The sequence below is a fragment of the Plecotus auritus genome (assembly GCF_963455305.1).
Source record: "Plecotus auritus genome assembly, chromosome: 1".
NCBI classification, from domain to species: Eukaryota; Metazoa; Chordata; class Mammalia; order Chiroptera; family Vespertilionidae; genus Plecotus; species Plecotus auritus.
This window is the reverse complement of record NC_137770.1, coordinates 149,158,483-149,180,493: the sequence shown is the minus strand read 5'-3', so window position 1 is coordinate 149,180,493 and position 22,011 is coordinate 149,158,483. Positions and strand designations below refer to the sequence as shown.

Here is a 22,011-nt window from a genome sequence, read left to right as displayed (position 1 = left end):
CTTCCCCTGGGCAGTCAAACTTTCTATCTGTACAACTTTCTGCTGTCCCCATGTATCAGCACTGTTCCTTGATGACCTCATTCAGAGTAAAATATGCTTCAAGTTTAGCATCACTGGAGAGAGCTAGTTGATCAAGGTTATACTAGTTACGTAGAGGCTCAGCTCTGCATAGTGAACTGCTTGGATTGTCCTGACCAGTGAAGCTAGGTCTTTTTTTCTTTTTCTAATACTCAAACTAGTTCTTTGATAAACAGATTTTTTGTTTCATTTTTGTTTATATTGTTTTAATGTTTTTAACTTACTGGCCCAGGAACATTATTCAATACTGGCAAACAGGTTTCCCTGTGTCCTTCTAGATTATGCCATACTCAGGTGAATATCCTCTGACATTTAAAATGGGGTGGCATGGTAGGTCTTTATCATCTTTCATTATTTCAAAACCATGATTTCCTGATGAATACCCTCAACACACGTTTTACAAATCATCTTGGAAATAGGAAGTTAGCTCCTAGGACCTGCTTCCTTTTTGGCAGTGAGGTATGTCTTTTGCACCCCTATGTCTTCCTTGAGGCTCCTAGACCTTCTGGAAAAAGACAGGAGATCTGCAGAGGGGGATCTATGAAGGAGATGTGGGGAAGGATGACCAACAGCTCCCCCACTATGCCTTCTTAGCATATTTAATATCCTTTCAGCTATTAAATAAAAAACAAGGACTTAATTTTGTCAACTTTTATTGTGTCAAATGTAAACATTCTCGATGTATAAAATACATAAAAATTATCTACGTGTGTATTGTGTTTATGTATCTCTATGTATATATGTATGTATTATGGTTAATCTCCCTCAAATTAAAACCATGCATTCAGTCACTGACTCAAGTAGAGCTTGCAGTAATGACTGAATGAACTGTTGGACTGTGCGTGCCCAAGTATCCTCGTCCCCCACCTCTTGGGCACTTGTTTTTCATCATTCATTGGCAGTATTTTCTGAGCCCTGGTAGTTGTAAAGCTCTGAAATGCAAGAACAGAGAAGTATGCTTTTGCCTACCTCTGGTTTTCAGCACCAGAAATTCTGTGTCTAACACCTGTTTTCAATCTTCTGCTCCATTTCTCAAATCTTATTATATCTCTGCCTTTTCACACTTTGTAGTCTCTCACTAATATTTGTTTTCAAAACACTAACTCATTTGTATTTCTATAATTACTGTGATATATTTTTTTTTGTCTTCTCATCTGTAGTGGTTCATTCCTCCTAGCGGCATCGCTAGAACTACTGTTCTTCCTACAGTGGCACCACGTGAGAGATGATCTCATTTTAGGAGTGACCAGGCAGTGTTCTTAATGGGATATAATTATGTTTCTAGAGCCATAACATTATCTCCCTCATGAGATAACTAGTCACCAGATCCTTGACTTAATGAGTTCTAAGGGTTCCCATTTTCAAATGAGTATCTTATCCATTGTGTTCTTTCCTTACTACTACACAATTCATTAAGTTTGTGTTGTTGACACAAGAGTATGACACAATTTTGCTTATCCATATGATATGCCTCTGTAGTAATGAGATACTACTTTTTTTTTTTCCTCAAAGAAGACAGACGAAAATTTGGGAAAAGCATACCCTAAAATTTCCTGTAGTGTGATACTCCTTTTCAGTTGTGGATCAAGGATTGTCACACTAAGTTTCAGCATTACATATTGTTTCTGTCAAATCTTTCTTTTTCATAAATGATCGATAACTCTCTTAGATACTTCCCTCAAAGGGAGTTTGTTCCAGAAGTAACTTCAGAACTTTTGGACACTACACAAATCTTAAAGAGGCAAAGAACTGTGGTGGCACAATTAGCATTCTGTTTACTTATAGGACACACATGTGAATACAGAGTTCTAGACAAAATATCCAAGTTGCTCCTCTTCTCTGGCACTTGTATCCCTTTGACCTGCAAACACAAGACCTAATTTTCCATTGTAATTTATTTTTAAATGTATGTTTTCAGAGGGCAGGGTTTTGTACTTGAGTTTTTGTGTAGTGCCTCATGTTTTGCTTCCTGTAGTAGTTGTTAAATATGACCCGTGCACCAAAATAAAAAGAATAACTAGATCCATTTGGGAATCTAGAGACTGACGATACTGTATAGCAAATGCCAGAGAAGAGACACTGTCTCCAAGTTACATCTGTCATCAGGGACCCATGCAAGTCACGACAGACACTGCCCAGAGTCCAGACATGTACAGATGGTGGCTGTCAGGAGGTGACTCATGCTACGGATTACAGCATGAGATGTTTAGACAATAGCCAGGAAAGCCCTTCTTTAGTCAATTGACTGTAAATTTAAAGGAATGGCTCATTATTTGTAGCAATTTTATTGAAATGGAAGGAAGAGTAAATTTTTATTGGTCAATTTAACCTAGTGCTCCAAGACTAAGTCAAAATTCTAATAGACTTCAAAGGGACAAATGCTCCAAATATAGACATACCATTGCTGACCTTTAAAAAAGGACTGAATAGCACGGCCGTTATGGCTCAGTGGTTGAGCATGGACCTATGAACCAGAAGGTCATGGTTTGATTCCAAGTCAGGGCACATGCCTGGGTTTCAGGCTCCATCCCCAGTAGGGGGTGTTCAGGAGGCAGCCAATCAATGAGTCTCTCTCATCACTGACGTTTCGCTCTCTCCCTCTCACTTCCTCTCTTAAATCAATAAAAATATATTTTTTAAAAAAGAACTGTCTAGCAATCATATGCTCTTATTTCCAAACCAGCTGATTTTACTCTCAGAATGTTTTACTTGTATGAAGATTCCTTTTGTTTCCTTATTTAATCACAAATGGTCATTGATGTTATTTGCTAGAAAAAAAAGGAAAGAGACTGGGATCTGAAAAACAAGCCCACCAAGAGAGGCATTTTTAGAGTGGAGAACCAGCCACAGATGCAGAACAAAGTTATTCAGTGAAATGCTAAAGTGGCCATTCATTCAAACTCGCACCTCCTGTTAGAAGCTATCTTTAATGCAGTATCGCCAGACATTGTCCTAAATATCAAAGGCTGCAAATTTCTGTGTTCATGGAATAAAGATTGTTTTCCTACCAAAATGCAGCAGTATCTTTATCATCATCATGCAGGTCTCCCAGTACAGATGCCGCAGTGGAAGGTGGGATATCTATAAGCACAGTAGGTTTTTAAGTAAGAGTTTAAAGCACCCTGAAAATTGTAAATGTGAGACAAATGATGTAATGAGTTAACATTTTTCACAGGGTGCGTCTTCTGGTGGATGAGGGCTATGAAGACCGAATTCTGATGGCACATGACATACACACAAAGCATCGGCTGATGAAATATGGAGGCCACGGCTATTCTCATATACTCACCAACATTGTTCCTAAAATGTTGCTTAGGGGTATCACCGAGAATGTACTTGATAAGATATTAATAGAGAACCCTCAGCAATGGCTAACTTTCCAATAAGATGGTTATAAATTCACACCTCGAATATAAAGCTTACAGAGAACATTCAGTGATTTCAAACCGACTCTTGAGATATTAATTAATCAGAGCTACATGGGTCATTTCCTTTTTTTGAGAATTAGAAGCATTTTACCTTCTCAGAAACTGGCTATTAAATCTGCACCTTTAGGGCGTCCTTGAGCCTCATGGAGCCCTAGTACCTTGCCTTAACAAATAATCACAGAAGCACCTGCTTCCAAACAATGAGTTACAGCCTAAATCCCTTTAGTGAAGTCTTGTTTTGTTTTCTTAATCTATCAGCTGCCCTACTTGAGAATTTAAAGTGTTTTGAGTTAAATTACCCCCTTCTGGAGCAATCCAATGTTTCTTGTAATATTGATGATCCTACTAATTATCCCGCTGTTCTTTAATTAATGCTTAATGAGTAATGTGGCACTTTAAAATAGCTTCTTCAGCAAGAGAAGTGAAATTTTTAGATTTTTTTCAATAGATACTATAAAACAATTACCAATTTACAATGGTAAAAATATTGTGGAAGGATAATTATATGCTGTCTACCTATCTATATATACTTATCATAAATCAATTGTGTTGCCTATGCTTTTCTGGCATCCATTTTTGCTATAAATTTTTGTTGTGCTTTGAAAAATTTGTATAAGGAGGCATGAACACATAACATAATACTGAATTATAAAAATTCAATCATAAAAATCAGAATATATTACATAATATACTTTAATGAATCATTACATTTATAATAACAAAGGCCACAATTTAATCAATTAATCATGTATAATGCAAAAAAAGAGAAATGTTTGCCATATATATATATATATATATATATATATATATATATATATATATTCCCTTTATTTTCTTTACCTTTTCTTTGTTTTTCCTTGGGCCTAACTAAAGAAAATAATGCTTATTTTTCTGAAGAAAAGGTCAGGTATATTAGAAATGACAATATGACTCTACAGCCAACTCTCTAAAAGGTATCAGCCTTAGCACCCTCCTTGGAGCATGCCCATGACCTTCTCTCAGGCACGTACTATTTTTTAAAACTTTAAAGGTCCCCATGAGACTTGCAACCAGGGGAGCAGTGGACAGCGGCAACTCGACCCCAGCTCACCTCCTGCACCTGTCTCCAAGTCTCCCTTTTCTCTGACTTTTTAGTGAGCTAAAGCAGCCCTGCCCAGGTTCTCCTGTGGCTTTTTCCACCCAAAGCCCTTCCTTTGTTTCCTTTATTTCAGCTTTAATACGTCTCAAGATAAATCAATCAATAAATACATATATACATAAATAAATAAAATAAAAATATAATTGATTAAAGCCTGATGGTTTGTGTAAGTAAAACCTTTAAAAAACTCAGTTAAAACTCTTAGTTGATGTGCACTGCTTTTTATAACTTAATCTTTTGGTTGAATTCTCAGTGTGCTGTTACCTAAAAATAAAATAAAAATTCTACAAACCCTGTTGCCAATTCTTTGATAAGTATATGTTGTTAAATAGAAATAAAATTCATTGCAACTCCTTTCTGAGTTATGTTATATATTAGGGAGGTCAAATGGAACTAATCATTATTCTTAGTGAATGGGCTAAGTGTTTTTAATCATATAATCATGACAGTTACTCAGGCGAAGGCATTTAAACCAAGCAAACAGTACCTTCAGATGCATAGCTCTTTTGGAAAGGTGAGGTTTGCTAAATAAAAGATATTTCTGCACATCAAAGATGATCAAGCTTTCTGTATGTTAGAACAGAAAGTACCCAAGAGGAAAGAGCCAGGAGAATGAACTAATTCCTTTAAGTGAAAAGAAAATGCAAATATCCTTCACCGGTAAAACAAGCAGATTTTTAAATATCTGTTTTTGAAATCTACTTGTCAAAGAGTCTTCAAAAGGCAGCTGAGAGGGGAACAGATTTTTCATTGTAATAGTGGAAGTTGTCTGATAGTTCAGATCTATCAGCATGCATTTTTAATTTTTTTCTTAGTTTTAAAGAGATGGCTTTCAGTAGTGTATTTTAAACAGAGAGAAAGGATTTTCACTACTCACAAAATCTACTTTACTGTCAGCTTCAATCCACCTGAGAAAAAAAGAAAAATTGGTAATTTAGATGTGTATAATTCACAAACATTACAAAGGAGAGCCACTTTGTTTCAGCAGTCCTAATGTTAACAGTCTGCCACAGAATGCAGTAAAAAGTATTGATTGGCAGAGGGTAACAGAGAAGTCACAGGCTTAATTTACAGACATGTGACAGATAGGGCATTTTAACCTAATACAATTTAATTTTCTGGATAACTCTTAAAAGAGAAGCCATTTCAATTATTTTGCTATCCCATATATTTTTGTCATCCAAAATATATTTCAATCCAAAATAATTCAAATAATGTATGTGTTTGTGTGTGCATACACATATAATTTTTTCAATTAAAATTTTGAGGCTATAGCAGTCACTGTGCCTATGGTCTAAAGCCATATATATATATAGCTTATATATATGTGTATAAAACACACACATATATGTAACAGGTATTTCTATAAAATATATACACTTTGTTGTCATACTCATTATATGTGAAATTGTTCATTTTGAAATAACCTCAGGCCACAACTTTAGTCAGTTACTATTTGAAAGCCTTACTTAGAGATCCTTTGGTGATGCATGCAGTAGCTCAAATTTAACCTTTGTGCATTGGGTTATGAATAATCTTTTGTTCCAAAGAAGGCAAAAGCCTCAGTCTGATTTAACATCAAAGAATAAATTTCTCTGACTTCCCAAGTAAATCTAAACACATTCTAGTGACAAAATGGGCACATAGGGGATTTTCTAAATACCATACATATTACACATTTTCACACTTATAGGGTAATCCTATGATACAATTTCAATCTCTACTTGAAAAGACTATCACCATTAAAGAGAAAAAAGAAAATGCGTAAGAAAAAGAAAATGGGAAAATAACCATAGGCTTGGGAATTCCGTCAAATCCAGAAAATTCCAGGTTAAGGCTTGAAGTTGAATCGTTCCCAGGTCTAGCTCTAAAGTTCACAAGAGTACAAGGCAAACAATTTCTTTGGGGACAAGCAGCATTATTTTGATTAGACCTCCTCCTGCAGGGTAAAATCATTCCTTCCTACACTATGAATGGAATCCAAGTATCATAATAAGCAGGTACACTCACAAGAACCAAAGCTGACATGGATAAGAGCAGCAGGATCACAGTACACCAAAGTATCATATATATTGAAGAAATAATTCAGTGTCTTAGATTTTTTCTATAAAAATTTGTGATCTATATAGGACTTCATTCACATGGACACTAATAACAAGGAGTATTTGCTTTGGCGGTAGTGGATCATACATCTGCTTATCTTGCTTTTAATATTTTTTTACATAATGTTTCTGAGAATGCAGATGTGAGTCAGGTAGCATTTGAATTCCCCACATATACACAACTGAGGTGCCCCACAACTGGCATTCCCCGGGATCCTTGCTTCACTGATGTTAGCCATACGAATCCAGCGTCCAAACTCAGATCAATGAGCTGAATTCCTGCATTATCAGTCAGCGTAAATGATAAACCCAGAAAATGTGCTGTATTTGTTGTTGTTTCCTCCATGGGCTTTCCCGCCATCTAGTTTGATGTAGACTTCGTCTCCTGGCTCCAAGTGAAGAACCACACTGTTGCTGGCATAGTCGTAATTCTGATCAGCATCCTGGGCAATTGCACTGGCCCGTACCTACGTGAAACAGATAAGAATTAGAATTCGTCCAAGAGAATCTTCAAGTTTTCTTTTAGGCCGTTCACAGAGCAAACAGAAGCTGTCGTGCTGCCATAGCAGTCAGAGAACTGACACAGAAATGCCCACCTTAGCCTTGGAGCTTTATGCGGGTATCTTGGCTATCCTTTCAACTGTGTTATTGGAAAGGAGGATTGGGAAGGAGGAAAGGGTGCTTTTGTGAGGGTGATTCTGGCAGTCTTTCCTTACTACGGGCTGTCAAAAGTGCACACCAACTTATTCTCTTTCTAAATCACTACTTTTTCTAATTCTTATGTCTCTAGGCCCAGTCACTTCTTGAAGTGGAAATAACAGTAATTTCTAACATTTTAATTTACCCAAATAGCAATGTTCTAACCAGTTGTTGATGAGCACATGAGTTCAATCCAAACTTCAGCTCTAGTCCTCACAATTACTAGAACATGAGATCCACTAGGTAAAGAGCCGGAGAAATACCACTACTCTAACTCCACTGAATAGGAAGGAAACAGAAAGAAACCATTTGATTTGGGGCTTTCAAATTTTAATGCAGGTAAAAGCCCTTTTACCAGAAGCTTAACTCTTTTAAACATCTTTGGCTATCTCAAGTAGATAGCCAAACTTTTCAGGCTTTTTTTTTTTTTTTTCTTTTTGTGCCTTTTTATCGCTTAATTGTGATGTGTGAAATTAAACAAATTATTTAACTTCAACATATCTAAAATTATAGAAGGAACTAAAAGTCCATGATTTGAAGTCTCTCAAATTGCTAGAGTTTTTGAATGGTCTCATTTCGGTGAATCTAAATGTATGCTTTGCTTGCTTATAAACAAATCCACTCATGTTGAGCCTGTGATCTCACTGAGTTGATAGACATCTGCAAACAAATTGCCTATCATATCAAGTAACATGGACGTTCTGTCACATCCTCATCTCACATTAGGCTTCATGTCCATTTAGCTAGATTTCGATTCTGCCTTTGAAAATTTTTTTCAATAGGCAGACTTGTATTTTATTTATTTTAATAAAACATCTACTCTGTGGCTTGTTTCTATTCCAGTATAATGATATTTTCCTGAATAACACAGCAAGTGATTTAGTGGTTTGTAAAACTGCACTATGTAATAATGCATGACTTGGGGTACAATATGCCAGAATTTATCACTTGACAAAATGAAGAAAGTGAGACATAAGTCAAGAATTTCCATGCATTTCTTTCAAAATGTAAATGATAGATTTTCAAATTAAATTTTCATGGGGTATGTTCTCACATTAATGCTGAAATATTAAAAAAAAGAAGAAGGCTCTTTGACACTGCTGAACTTATAAAGTAATTTGAGTAGTATTTTAAATTTTCTTCCTGGCTATCATATAGCAAAAGGAGAAAAGGGCTTATAGGACTTAGAATTCCTTAACACTGTGCTGACACTAATATAATAGCAATATACCACTCAATTATGCTCACAAGCACTGACAAGAATGTATACACCAGTTTAGTGAGGTGATCTGTTTTGACCATTAAATAATAATACAACTTAATGTAATAATATTTCCTAGGAATTAATAATAAGTTTGTAGGAATTGAGTGCTTTGATTTATTAATTTCATCTAGTCATTAATTCCCAGGGGGAAAAAATCTACAAGGAGGATAGCATGATTATGACCTGATCTTTTTTATGTGTGGATTTTTAATGGGTGAGAAAAATTAAATAGAAAATAGTAATTAACCATATTAGCAATATATTAATTATCAATCCCTAATATACTTCTCAGCTATTATTAATAACCAAACACAATTTATTTGCTGCTTTTAGGCATTTACTACATGTTCCATGGATATTGTGCTTTAACACTGTTTTCTATATGAAGGCATTTGGGAACCAGGACTCATTAAAATCACTTATTCAGAGTCAATAATCTTAAAAATCTATATAATGCAGTTTGTATTATAAATTATTATTCTGCAGGGTACATCCACAAACCCATGTCATTATTACCATTTTTATTCAGTAGGGCAACCACAAAAACCTGTAAATATATTAGTGTGACACCACAGACTGGAAGTTACCCTTATAGTTTTCACTCCCTTTGTGGAAAAAAAAAAAAAAAAAGCCAGTGTGCTTGCTTTTTAATGAACGTGATTCTCTAAGATTTTAACCTATACTGCACTGCAAGTCCTTCCCAGGTAGATAACAGCCACATGCCCGTGCACTTGCGTGGCTTTAGTATTCCTGCTCACCTGCTTGTACGCTCAAGGTATAATGGCACTTGAAATCTCGAGCTCTAGTCTCTAGCTCAGTGACTTCCAACAGTTCTTCATTTAAGCCATCAAACCATTGAGGAAGGTAATGCATCCACCTTGGAGCCTATTTTCAGGTTCCTAAATCTGCACTGATTTTAGCATTTTCTCCAGGAATATGATGCATCTTTCCCTTAGCTTAATAGACCCATTTCTATCTAAATGTACTCTAATATCTTTTCATATTATAAGCTAAATATTTAGATTCTGCTTGATCTTTAGTGCATGTTTTGTGGCCCCTGAAAAGGTAATTAATCTGACATTTCTTAATCTCACTAATAAATGAATATCACAATTCACTGTTCCCAATATACCTCTATTCACTGGTGCCATAACAAATAAATTCTCGGAGTAGAAATTGGTCTTTAATTATTTTATAATTCTAATTTTGAGCCTGTTTAAGTTTTCATTATAGTGGCTTATTATAGTAGCATTATAGTGATTGTATTCAAATAGCAATATTTTTATTCAGGTTTTCTGCTAAAAGCATTGAAACATTAAAATATTTCCTGTCTCTATGTAAAGCTATTTGAGTCCAATTTTTACCTTTAATATGCACTGTCATGGGCTCTCAACAAATGGTAAGATTAAGTTTAGGCTGATGGTTTCATTGCGAATATGAGAACCATGGTGCTTTTAGTGGCATGTTTGTAAGAATTTAATAGGTTGTGTAGCTTTAGCATTATCGTATTAGTGAGGGTTTATCATTAGAGACAATATTTATGGTAACATTTGCTAATTTAATTAATTGCTACTGATGTTCTCATAATTTCATTTTCATTGTACTTCTGTGGAATCATAAACAAAAGGTTAAGTGGCGCATCAGGTTAATTTACTGGCCTTTGATGTTTCCATCTGTGATCGTGCATTAACACAAAGCATAAATAAAATGTTTCTCATATGGTGATGGCCCAGAGGCATTCCTCTAGCCTAGAGTGAACTGGATTTTTAGTTCAATTTTTGTGTTTCTCTAATCCACTTAATCCACAGAACATTACACTGACATGGATCTCTGAGTTTCTGTTTTATGAAAACAAATTAGATCAGCTCAGCTTAGAATGGGAAACTGCCATTCTAAGAAGTGATTAGACAAGAGCATAATTGAAAACGAGGACAAACTATTTATTCAATATTGATAAAGATGTTATAAGATTTTTCATCTAGAATTGTGTGCAGACTAGACTTTGCAAAAGAGTTCTAGTCTAGAGATAAAATTCCTTAACACTAACATTGTAATAACCATTTTCCAAAATAGCCCATACTGAATTCAAAAATATATTGTTTGCTATGATATTTATTTTCTGAATTACTTGTTGCACACCTTTGCAGAGTAGCAACTTAATAATGTCAATTGAAAGCATTATACCTTTAAGGTCAGCCGTCTTGCCTTGTTCTTTTTTCCTGATCCTCAAAGAATGTACCCGCTAGGGTGATACAAAGGGGCATTCTACATTCTGAACAATGAAATAATTTAAAAACGAAATGCACATAGCATACATATGTGGAATGGTGTTCTTGGAATCAGTGCGACATTCTTGGGCTCAGCAGTCTAGATAGCTACATGTAAAGTATTTTAAATATATTGTTCCCTAGTTTTTCATGCAATTGCAATTTCCAGATATTTAAAGATGTGAACACTTTTATACATTGGCTGATTAAACTTGAATCTTATTCCATTTTAATGAATACCTAAAAACAATCTCTTTAGCATGGTAGTATTTCCCAGACTTAACCTTTGAGTCTAAAGACAGCCAATTTGTAAATAAATGGGTGCATCATCCCTGCCTGCTGAGGGCTGTTTGTGCACCCTTTTGTAAGGGTGACACAATAGGTCTCTCTCTTGGTACAGTGAGTCATGCCCTTTTTAGCCATTTACCTACAACTATCCCATGGCTCTGCAAATAATTTTTATTTATCTTAATATTATTTTCATGCATAATAACTATAGTAACCCTGTCAGTGCCTCCTGGTGGCCATTACTTCTTTTTTTGTTCTACAGAGTCCTCAATCCTGAGGGTCCTTCAAGCTATTTTCTTCTAAATTCCTTTAGAAGTGAGGGGTGGTAGGAAGGGGGAGGGATGGGATTTTTTTTGTCCTTTCTATCTCTTATACAGTTAGGATATTTGTCTTTTGTTTTTGAAACAATTCTGACAATGACTTGGTTTTTTGGAAGTATTCCAACTTCAGTGCTGCTTGATAGAAGCCTGGGTTATAGTTTAAAAGGTCTGAATTCAAGGGGCAAGTAGCCAAGCCCCACAGACCTTGTTAAATCAAAGTTGGCCATGGCAGGGTCAGGGGTCATTCACTGTGCCACCCAATAAACATATTTACAGCCCATGAACTCTGTCCAGACTGCAGGCTGCAAGGCCTCACCCCCGTGGCCACTGATTCAACATGTGCAGAGGGTCTGATTCCACTTTCAGGCAGTTACAAATATTATTTTCCTCTTCTGACTAAGAGATAAGACACATTTTGGTTTTGCAGTGACTGACTGCGAATTTCTCAAGCAAACGGAAAAGTTGCTCCATTATAAAACTGCAACCATGTAGCCCTTGTGGCAGCGCCAACCAGCTCAGGAGAGCAAGTCCTCCTGGCCCAGGGCTAATTGGGGGCTATTTCACAGTCGAGGTCAAGGCCACTGGCCCTGTGAGCTGAAAGGCTGGGGTTGGAAAGATCTTCACGCAGGTGCCCTGGGGCTTGCTGGCCAAGGCCCATAGTCTCCGGCTGGGCTCCGCTCCTGCCCTTTTCCACCTGCCTGTGCGTCCTAGGACCCACTTCAGGAAGTGGAGTTTGGGTTGTGTGTTTGGGATCCTATTTTACGGTGTTAAACCATGAGTCTCAACTTTTTTCTTGTGTTATCAGCACTCATTACCTCTCCCTCTTCTTCTCCTTGGCTGAAAACTAAAGTGGATTTGTCTTGGATTTGACTACTATGTTTCCCGGTCTGGGACGCTGCAGGTCTCGGGGTCTCGCTTCAACTCGCTCCAGCGACACCCTTCTTTCTCCCTGGGCCCCTTTGTCTTTCTCCCCGGGTGCGGGTTTATCGCCCCGACACGCCCATTCTGGACTCCCCCAGCCCTCCCATTCCCGCCAAAGTGTGTGAGCAAGGACCCCACAGCCGGGGGTCGCTTAGTGCTGCTCCGGACTCCCCGCTCCCGGCTAACCGTCCCTCGAGGGTCGCGCTGGGTCCCAGACTAAACCGCCCTCTTGGGGCCGCTGGGAGTCCCCTTTGGCTTCCGACGCCGAATCCCCGAATCCCCAGAGTGGAGCAGCGCACTCCTTCACTTTGCTCCCGGGAGCCCCGAGCCGCAGCGCCCTTTCTCCGCGGGTTCCCACCCATTTCCGGGGTCTCCTCCCTCTCGCCCGCACCTTCCAGCGCTCCTTCCCGCCCTCCCCGCCGCCCGCCCGCACTCACCTGGTTGTTTTTGCAGAGATCAGCCCACATGCTGGTGCCGTCCCCGCCGCGCATCAGGACGTGGTAGGTGAAGAAGTAGATGCCCGGGATAGAGCAGGTGAACTTGCCCGTGGTGGGGTCGTAGTGGTTACCGAGGTTGGTGACTACGTCGTCGAACTTGAGCACCTCGTAGCCTTCGTGCTGCCGCTTGAGGCCGGCGTAGAAGGCGATCTTGGGCACCGTGCTGTAGGTGGCCGCGCTGATGGCCCCGGCCGCGTTCAGGCCGGGCGCCCCGGGTGGGCCCGGCAGGCCTTGGCGGCCCGGCTCGCCCTTCTCGCCGGGCGGGCCCACGGGGCCCGGTGGCCCAGGCTCACCGGGGGGCCCACGCGGGCCCGCCTTCCCGGGCCTGCCGGCCTCGCCTTTGGGGCCCTGGATGAAGGTGGGCAGGGACTGCATGAGGCCGCGGTCGGGCGTGGCAGCCGTGCTGGGCGCCTTGGTGCCCCCGTAGGGGTCGCAGACCATGCGGCAGGTGCCCAGCATCTCGTAGTGCGCCGACGTGCCGGCGGAGCTCACCAGCACCGGGATGAGGATGACCAGCAGCAGCACCATCACCACCCCCAGCGCCCCGGCGGCGATCAGGCGCCTCCTGCTGCCCACCAGCCGGCTCAGCGCGGGGCGATCCTCTTGTCTGCTTTTGGACAAAATTTTGATGGTTGGGCGGGGACCTCTTCAGAGCCGAAAACAACCCCCTGCGAACCCCAACTCCCCTGGGCGGGCGGGCGCGGGCCGCTCCGAGGCTGCTCCCGCTCCCCCCGCGAGGCTGCGGCTGGGGAGGGAGCTCGGACGCCTAGTGACTTGAGCTGAAGTCCCGCGCTGGGGGGTGGAGGCTGGGGGAGGGGTGCGCAGTGCGCCCTCCTGCCTCTTTCCTTCCAGCCCCTTCGCACCTGTGGCTGCCGACGCTCGGAGCGGCCACCCGCCACTAGGAGGGCAGAGCCAGCCGCCGCCTCTTGCGCCTGCCGGGCCGCTCACACTTTTATGCCACTGCCTGCGATCGACTTTTCCGTTTTTTGCAGACTGCGCCAGTTCGCACCAACTTTCCCTCCGAAGTTGCCTTTTTCTGCCTCTTCTCTTCTCTCGCTCGCTCTTCCCCTGCTTTTTTTTTTCTTCCTCCTTTGTAACCACCACTGCTCTAATAGAAGCGCACCCTCAAAGACCCGCGCAGGGCGCGCGAGCCAGGCCAGCGGCTCCCGGGTGCTCGGAGGGGCAGGCGCGGTCGCTCAGCGAGGCTGGGGCTGGAGCGCGCAGGAGCTGGAGAAGCTAAGGAGCAGCAGCAGCAGCGAGTGCCTCGCGGCCGGGAGCCGAGGGAGAGAGAGACTGAACGTAGACTTCTGCCTGGGTACCACCTGCCAGCAGAAGAGGAGGCTGAAAACGCGCGCCGGAGCAATTTATAGGCACCCAAGGCGCAGAGGAAGGGGAGCCGCTTTGGCATCTCATTGCAGCATCTGCTCTGCTCATCCCACTCAGGCAGAGTTTGGCATTACTCTGACAATGTGGGAATTTTTTTTTTCGGCCTCTTCCCCCCCCCCTTCCCCCCCCCCCCCGCACAAGATTGAACAGTGAGATCCTGAATACTCCCTTGCTGAACCCAGAGGATGGCAGCGCTCTCACTGGACGTCAGTGGGGGAGGGAGACAGACCTGTAATAGCCTTCAGAACTCAAGGGTCACACCTCAGCCCCCTGTGTCACTATGCCAGCAGCCCCAATTGGAAGATGGAGGAGAAGGTTGAAAGGAGGGTGGCTTGGTTGACAATATTTCTCTACAGGCTCACCCACAGTCAGTGCTTCAGGTGTTTTTAAAATGCCACTTTTAACACAAGGAGGGCCTTTTAGAATTGTCCAGATGGTAGATGTGTGTGTGTGTGTGTGTGTGTGTGTGTGTGTGTGTGTGTGTGTGTTTAACCTTATGGTTTTCCTCACCAGCCTTCTAAAATGGAATATAAGATGTTACTTGGAGAACAGTAAAGGTGTGTTGAAAAGCCAAAGGACATTTCTCAATTATTTTAAATGAACGTGCCCACCACACAAAGCGGGGAGGGATCGGTTCTTTTTAAAAGTGTTGCAAATGGTGAATGTATACATATATGCTCTACTTACAATTCCAGCAGTCTTTCAGGAGATAAAACCATTAGGCCTAAAGGTGTTACATGCATGAGAAATGATCACTGGTCAAAGTGACTTCAAAAGTCTCAGTAGCATTTACCAAAGTACCGGGCAAGATTTTTTCCAAAGATATGGAAAAAGTCCTATAAGCTCCATAGCACATTTCCTGCCTGTACATGGGAGATGAGGAAAATAGAAAAAATATGAGAAGGAAGAGCCCTATACCGTGAGAGAGCAGGAGAAGGAACAGCCTGGATTTATAATATTAATGGAAAGCCCAGGAGTAGATATTAGGCAAGTTATCCCATCAACACATACATAAGACACACAAGAACGGCTTGAAATAAACAAGTAGAATTGATTCGTAAATCACACTTTTGCATTCAGGAGCAATGGATGTCAATCAAACACGGATGACATTTGCTTGTCAATATGGGGATGATGGCTGGGAAGATGGAGATTTATTACATCAGGGCGAGAATATGAAATGAGAAACAGGAACAAATAAGACTACAGCAACCAAACAAAACACTAACACCCTGGGTGACGATCTTGTCTGTGGGCTCCACAGCGTGGACACCTCCTTCCCTGGTTCTTCTGCCTACCCTGACCCCACCCTACTGGTTTCATTCTTTCTTTCCTGCTTCCAAACTAAATAAGGTCAAGTGAGCAGGCAGAAGGAAACAAAGATCCATTGATTCTTTTAAAAGAAATGTCAGCGGTTCCTGCAGGTCTTTCCTGGGAGAAACAACTGTGAGTGTCGGGCAGTGGGGCTAAGCCTGGTCCAGGTCTCCACAGCACCTCAGCCTGGCTGATGAGACACTCCTGCTGCCGGGAAATACTCCTTCCCACTTCTCCAACCATTCACTTTTATTATTTATGAATGTGTGTCTATACCTTGGGTATAATTATACATGTATTTCACAATATTTCAATTCACATGAGCTACCTTATTTTCAGATGTTCAAGCAGCAGACACAATTAAGTTCTGTCCTGGACACAATACCTATTTTCCTAACACATCTTCTGGGTTGCTTCTCAAAAGTCACCTTCCTTTTGGAGGACAAGGTGGTAAAAAGTATGGTGTCAGCAATGGAGAGCAGTGAGTTAATGACATGAACTGTTCTCTGATACCACCAAATTATCAAACTTCATGAGACCTCTTTATTGCTAAAGAGGGTTCAGTGGGGGATAAAATAGAGAGTTTCTAAAGGTAGGATTGTATAAATAAATTCTCATCAAGAATCTCAAGACACATGGAGTTTCCTCTTTGAAGAATGCTCATCTCATAGAGAAACCATGCACTTTGGAAAGTAACTTTCTCCCCCACCCTCAGATAACATAAAATAGTACAGTTGGAAAGGACCCTCGCAAGCCAGTCTCCACCTGCTCACTCTGCAAATGGTGAGACCGAGACAGAGCTCAGAGCAGAGTCAGGCCATCCAATGCCAGTGTAGCATACCTCGTTTTATTGAGCTTCACAGATACTGTGTTTTGTACACGTTGAAGGTTTGCGGCAACCACCAGGGAAAAGATTATGACTCAATGAAGGTTCAGATAATGGTTAGCATGCTTTAGCAATACAGTATTTTTAATTAAGGTATGTATATTGGGTTTTTTTTTAGATTAATGCACAGTTAATAGACTACAGCATGGTGTAAACATAACTTTTGTATGCACTGGGAAATCAAGGAATTCGTGTGACTCACTTTATTATGATATTCGCTTTACTGTGGTCTTGGAACCAAACCCACAGTATTTCCAAGGCAGTCTGTGAACTTCCTGTACACCATGGTATCAGCACATCCCATCCCAGCCCAAGACCTATGGTACCAGTCCCAGTAATTGAGCCTTTCCTCTTTCCATTTTCTCTGATGCCAAAGCAAAGCTTGATTTTGCAAGTGAGGGCTCTAACATCTCACAGTTCTGCTGAGGTTTGGAAAGGTGCTCAGTAGTCATCACTCAGTGAAAATTTCATTTCCCAGGTCACACGGCTGGCCCAGTCTTTCAGTTGAATGGACAAACCCAGCCAGTGCATGGACATTTGTTTTTTTAGTGAAGTTTAAATTATTGGTCTCCTTCTTTTTCTCTAGAAATGTCCCACCATGTACTTTGGAAGTAACTTTTCCCCCCACCCCAAGATTTTCAGGGATGACTGAGTAGTATGGCTGGATACTGCCACTTTCCACTGCTTGAATTTCTCAGAAGGTTCTTTGGAAAGTTACTCACACTTTAGCCCTCATTCTGACAGTTTGAATAAACCATCTGATATGGCATATTACTCATCATCTTTGCATGTATATAATAATAGAAAATGTGTCAATTAAAAAAATATTTGATTTTCTTCAGTCCTCACCAGAGAACCAAGCTCTCTCTCATATTTGATAGTATTAATTTTGGAAGTAGGCCTTAGTATCTAATTTTTCTTCACCGTACTTCCCGATCATTTATCAAGAAAACACCAGGCCCCACATCCCCTGGGCCTTTGGGACCCTTAAATGATAAAGTCCAGTACAAAAACCCAGGATCTGGGTTGGGTGACAATCCTGTGATTTCATCTTCCTACACCATTTCTGTCTCTTTCGGAGAACTGAGCAGATTCTAAGCAGCTGACTCCCACACAGACGTGCAGGGCCATCCATTAATCTTCACTGAGCACCCACTGGCAGCATAGCTCTACACTGGCTCTTCCCAGGCAAACAAATATTTAGTCATGAGAATTATTTCCAAATCCAGGAGCACTTAAACAGAAATAGCATTTCTTATAACAGGAAAAAAATTAACAAGTTCAAGGGCTATCTAGAGAAACAGACAAAAAATATAAAAAATGGGACTGGATTAGCTATTTCTCTTTAATTTCTGGGTCTCCAAATTGTGTTTCAGAACAAACACTCTTTGACTGAAGAATTGTAGATTTCCAGCCAGAAAGGGTCAGTCTGTCTGGCATATGGAATCATCACATGAAGCTTTGGAACCGGATGGGTCTTAATTTGAATCCTACTTTCCTCCTTTAGTAGCTATGAAAGTTACTTAATTTCCCTGACACTTGATTTCCTTTTCCATAAAATGGGAATAACACTAAAACCTAAATCATAGGGTTGTTGTGGCAACTGAGTTAGGGCATATCATTACAATGACATTCAATGTATAATGAGAGCCCAAGAAATGTCAATGTTCATCTTAGCATATTGTAGGAGTACCGATTAGAGTGTATGTTCATAATTTGGATGGTAGAAACAAGGCTTATTAATGGAAGCTAAAGCATTGCCTAAGACTCGGTTACAATATGTGGATTTAAGTTGGTCTTAAATTCTTACTAGTATGGATATGATATTAGATATTTGCTTGAATGTTTGGTCCTTTGACCCTGCAAGTCCTCCAAGCTACAGTAGTCCCCCTTCATCCAAGGTTTCCCTTTCTGCAGTTGCACTTACCTGAAAATATTAAAGAGGAAATTCCAGAATTAACACATTAAGTTTTAAATCACACACCATTCTAGGTAGCACCATGGCATCTCATACCAACCTGCTCTGACCGACCAGGACATGAATCATCCCTTTGTCCAGAATATCCACGCTGTACACACTCCCCGCTCATTAATCACTCAGCAGCGTCTGTCTCAGTTATCAGATTGACTGTCCTGGTATCCCAGTTCTGGTGTTCAAGTAACCCTGAAAGTAGCCTAACACTACTACATCACAATGCCTACATCATTCACCTCACTTCATCTCATCATGTAGGCATTGCATTGTCTCACATCATCATAAGGAGAAGAATGATGAGAACAGTACAATAAGATATTTTGAGAGCGAGAGAGAGACCACATTCCCATAACTTTTATTACAGTACTAGAGGCCCGGGTGTACGAAATTCGTGCACGGGGGGTTAGGGGGGAGTCTCTCAGTCTGGCCTGCACCCTCTCACAGTCCGGGACCCCTCAGGGGATGTCTGCCTGCTGGCTTAGGCCCGCTCCCAGTTGGACATCCCTCTCACAGTCTGGGACCCCTCCCTCCTTACCACTCACCTGCTTGCTGCTTCTTACTGCTCAGCTCACGGCTCCTTAGCGCTTCCGCGAAGTTGGGAGAGGCTCCCACCACCACCACCGCTGCTCTCGCCAACTATGAGCCCGGCTTCTGGCTGAGCAGCCCTCCCCCTGTGAGAGCGCACTGACCACCAAGGGACAGCTCCTGCATTTAGCGTCTGCCCCCTGGTGGTCAGTGAGCATCATAGCAAACGGTCGTTCTGATTGTTCCACCATAACAGTTGCTTAGGCTTTTATTATTTAGACTAGAGGCCCAGTGCACAAAATTCAAGCACTGGGGGGTGTCCCTCAGCCCAGCCTGCACCCTCTCCAATCAGGGACCCCTTGGTGGATATCTGACAGGGATCGGGCCTAAACCGGCAGTCGGACATCCCTCTCACAATCCGGGACTGCTGGCAGTTGGACATCCCTCTCACAATCTGGGACTGCTGGCTCCTAACTACTCACCTGCCTGCCTGCCTGATTGCCCTTAACCACTTCTGCCTGTCAGCCTTATCACCCCCTAACTGCTCCCCCCTAACTGCTCCCCTGCCAGCCCGATCACCCCCAACTGCCCTCCCCTGCTGGCCCGATTGCCCCCAATGCCCTCCCCTGCTGGCCTGATGGCCCCCAACTGCCCTCCCCTGCTGGCCCAATCGCCCCCAACTGCCCTCCCCTGTAGACCTGGTCACCCCGGGGGAAGCTGCTCAGAGCAGCAGCCAGGACCCACCCCCTGGCAGGGCTGAGGGAACTCCAGGGAAGTCGCCGGGCCCTGCCCCCTGGCGTGGCTACGGGAACCCCGGCAGCAGACGCATGGAGCAGCCGCTGGGCTTCCCCCAACCCCGCTGCGGGGCCGTGGGAACTGTGGCAGCAGGCGCACGGAGCAGCCAGCCCCGCCCCCGCTGTGTGCGCGCCATCTTGTGACGGCATAACAGCGTGAGGGTTAATTTGCATATTACCTCTTTATTATATAGGATATTGTTATAATTATTATTTTGTTATGAGTTATTGTGGTTAATCTCTTACTGTGCTTAATATATAAACATTATCATAGGTGTGTATGTATAGAAAAAACATAGTATATATAGGTTTGCTACTATCTGTGGTTTCAGACATCCACTGGGGGTCTGGGAATGTATTCCCTGTAGACTACTGGGTGGACTATAGTATGGTCATGATAACTCAGTAATACAAGGTAGATTGGGGAATCCTAAAAACTAAAAGCAGCCACCATTAGACTACTGGGAACTTTTAAGCAGAAATATATGATGGGAACACAGCTGAGAAGCTGTGCAACAGACTGATCTGCTGGGGAGGCAGTGATAAGGACTGTGGTAGTCTTAATGTTTTGTCCGATTTGTTTTGTATTAAATATTTAAATCATCATGTATCTAAGAGAAGATGTTACAGAAAGCCACCAACAGAGCCAGACCCTGGCAAGAGCAGCCGATATTTCAGAACCTGGCTCTAGGAATAATTTAGCTGGAGTAGGCATGAACAAACACCAAATGAAAGTGCACTCAGCCCCACTCCCATGCGAGTGTAACCCCAGCGCAACTCACCTTCACATATGAGGAGTATGTCCTGTGAATAAACATTGTGTCCCTTGGGGTTTTGTATGTGAACAGGCATATCAGCTTCTCCATAATACATGCAATCTCTCAGGAATAGTCTTAAACTATGTAAAATTAGATAGAATTTGAAGCCATAATCCTAAAAATAAGTTGTGGGGATAGTTTAGATTTGTAATAGGGTGGCAGTGGTGGGGGAAACAATTAACCAGGTGTAGGTAGTTGTAATGTTCAATATAAGTAATTGTATACGTTAATGTTTCCCATTGAACATAGTTGTAACAATTTATAAGTTAATTAATTACTTTATTTTTGGCTCGGGGAAGTGGAAAAAGTAAACTTGGTCTCACTTAGATCAGGGTTTGTTTGTTTTTTTTTTTGTTTTCTTTTTAATTTCTTTTTCCCAATATAGCTCCAGATAGGAGTGGTCCTCCTTTCACTCGTCAATACCACCAAGGTTCTGTGTTTTCACTCAGGCACTTCTAACACTCGCAGCAGACAAGAAGACTCTGAGTGTGAGCCACTCCACAGACGGCAATCATTCTGGGGGTTTTCGCCTTTTATCACCTGCTGCTACCTTGTTTGGACCATTCTAGCAAGCCAGCAACTTCACAGGGGCCGGGAAAGCAGCCAAATTGTTTATTTTATTAGCAATGGCTGTGAATTTTTGGTAAGTTTTCATGAAAGAAATGGCTAAGTTAGAGGGTTACCTTTCTATTATCCAATAGCTGCCATCATGTATTTATATTTGTATTTATATTTATTATCTATCTATCTATCTATCTTTCTCTGAGATTTCATTTACATTTCCTCTTAAGGATTTGTTTGTTTTTGTGGGTGCGCAGAAGGTCTTAATAGCCAGATAATGAAAGCCAGGTATGGACAATTCGTGATCGTTTTTCTTTGTTGAAAACCGCAGCACATGATGTTGGCCTTCCAGGGCATATGGACATTTGTTCTAGAATTACACAGACCACTGATTGGCCCCTTTGCCCGTTTCACCCAGGACTGAGTGTGGCATCCATATGGTCTTTTTTTAAGGCTTTGAACAGAAAAGAGAGAAAAATAGGAACTAATTAAAAGGAGTTTTAGAAGTGTGGTGGTTCTCAGAGAAAAATCATGCATTAGGTCTAAATTACGTAATTAATTTTTTTCAGAAATTCAGAACAAGCGGAGAAAGCCCTAATCTGGTGGTTTATCTACTATTTGACTGACTTCATTAGAATGAATTCTCTGGATAAGTCACTTCTATTATCTTCTCATTAATATGTTCAGTTTTTTAGTTCAACTTAATTTAATTTGAAACACGCAAGAAGAGAAGTGGATTTGCTGTCCATT

General features: G+C 41.5%; 2 protein-coding genes across 2 annotated transcripts in view; one reads left to right on the top strand and one right to left on the bottom strand.

Annotated features, from left to right (window-relative positions):
• Nucleotides 1–4,263, top strand: part of PTER (phosphotriesterase related) — a 69,383-nt gene extending 65,120 nt beyond the window's left edge. Inside the window, exon 5 of the mRNA XM_080687837.1 lies at nucleotides 3,254–4,263. Coding sequence (XP_080543963.1) covers nucleotides 3,254–3,464 — 211 coding nt within the window. The 3' untranslated portion in view covers nucleotides 3,465–4,263. The remainder of the gene's footprint in view (nucleotides 1–3,253) is intronic.
• Nucleotides 4,264–6,902: 2,639 nt separating this feature from the next.
• Nucleotides 6,903–13,664, bottom strand: C1QL3 (complement C1q like 3). Its single transcript, XM_080687841.1, has 2 exons — nucleotides 12,943–13,664; nucleotides 6,903–7,213 (listed from the first exon to the last, which is right to left on the bottom strand). The coding sequence occupies exons 1-2, from the start codon at nucleotides 13,528–13,530 to the stop codon at nucleotides 7,034–7,036; spliced, it is 768 nt and encodes a 255-aa protein (XP_080543967.1). The 5' UTR covers nucleotides 13,531–13,664; the 3' UTR covers nucleotides 6,903–7,033.
• Nucleotides 13,665–22,011: the final 8,347 nt, after the last annotated feature.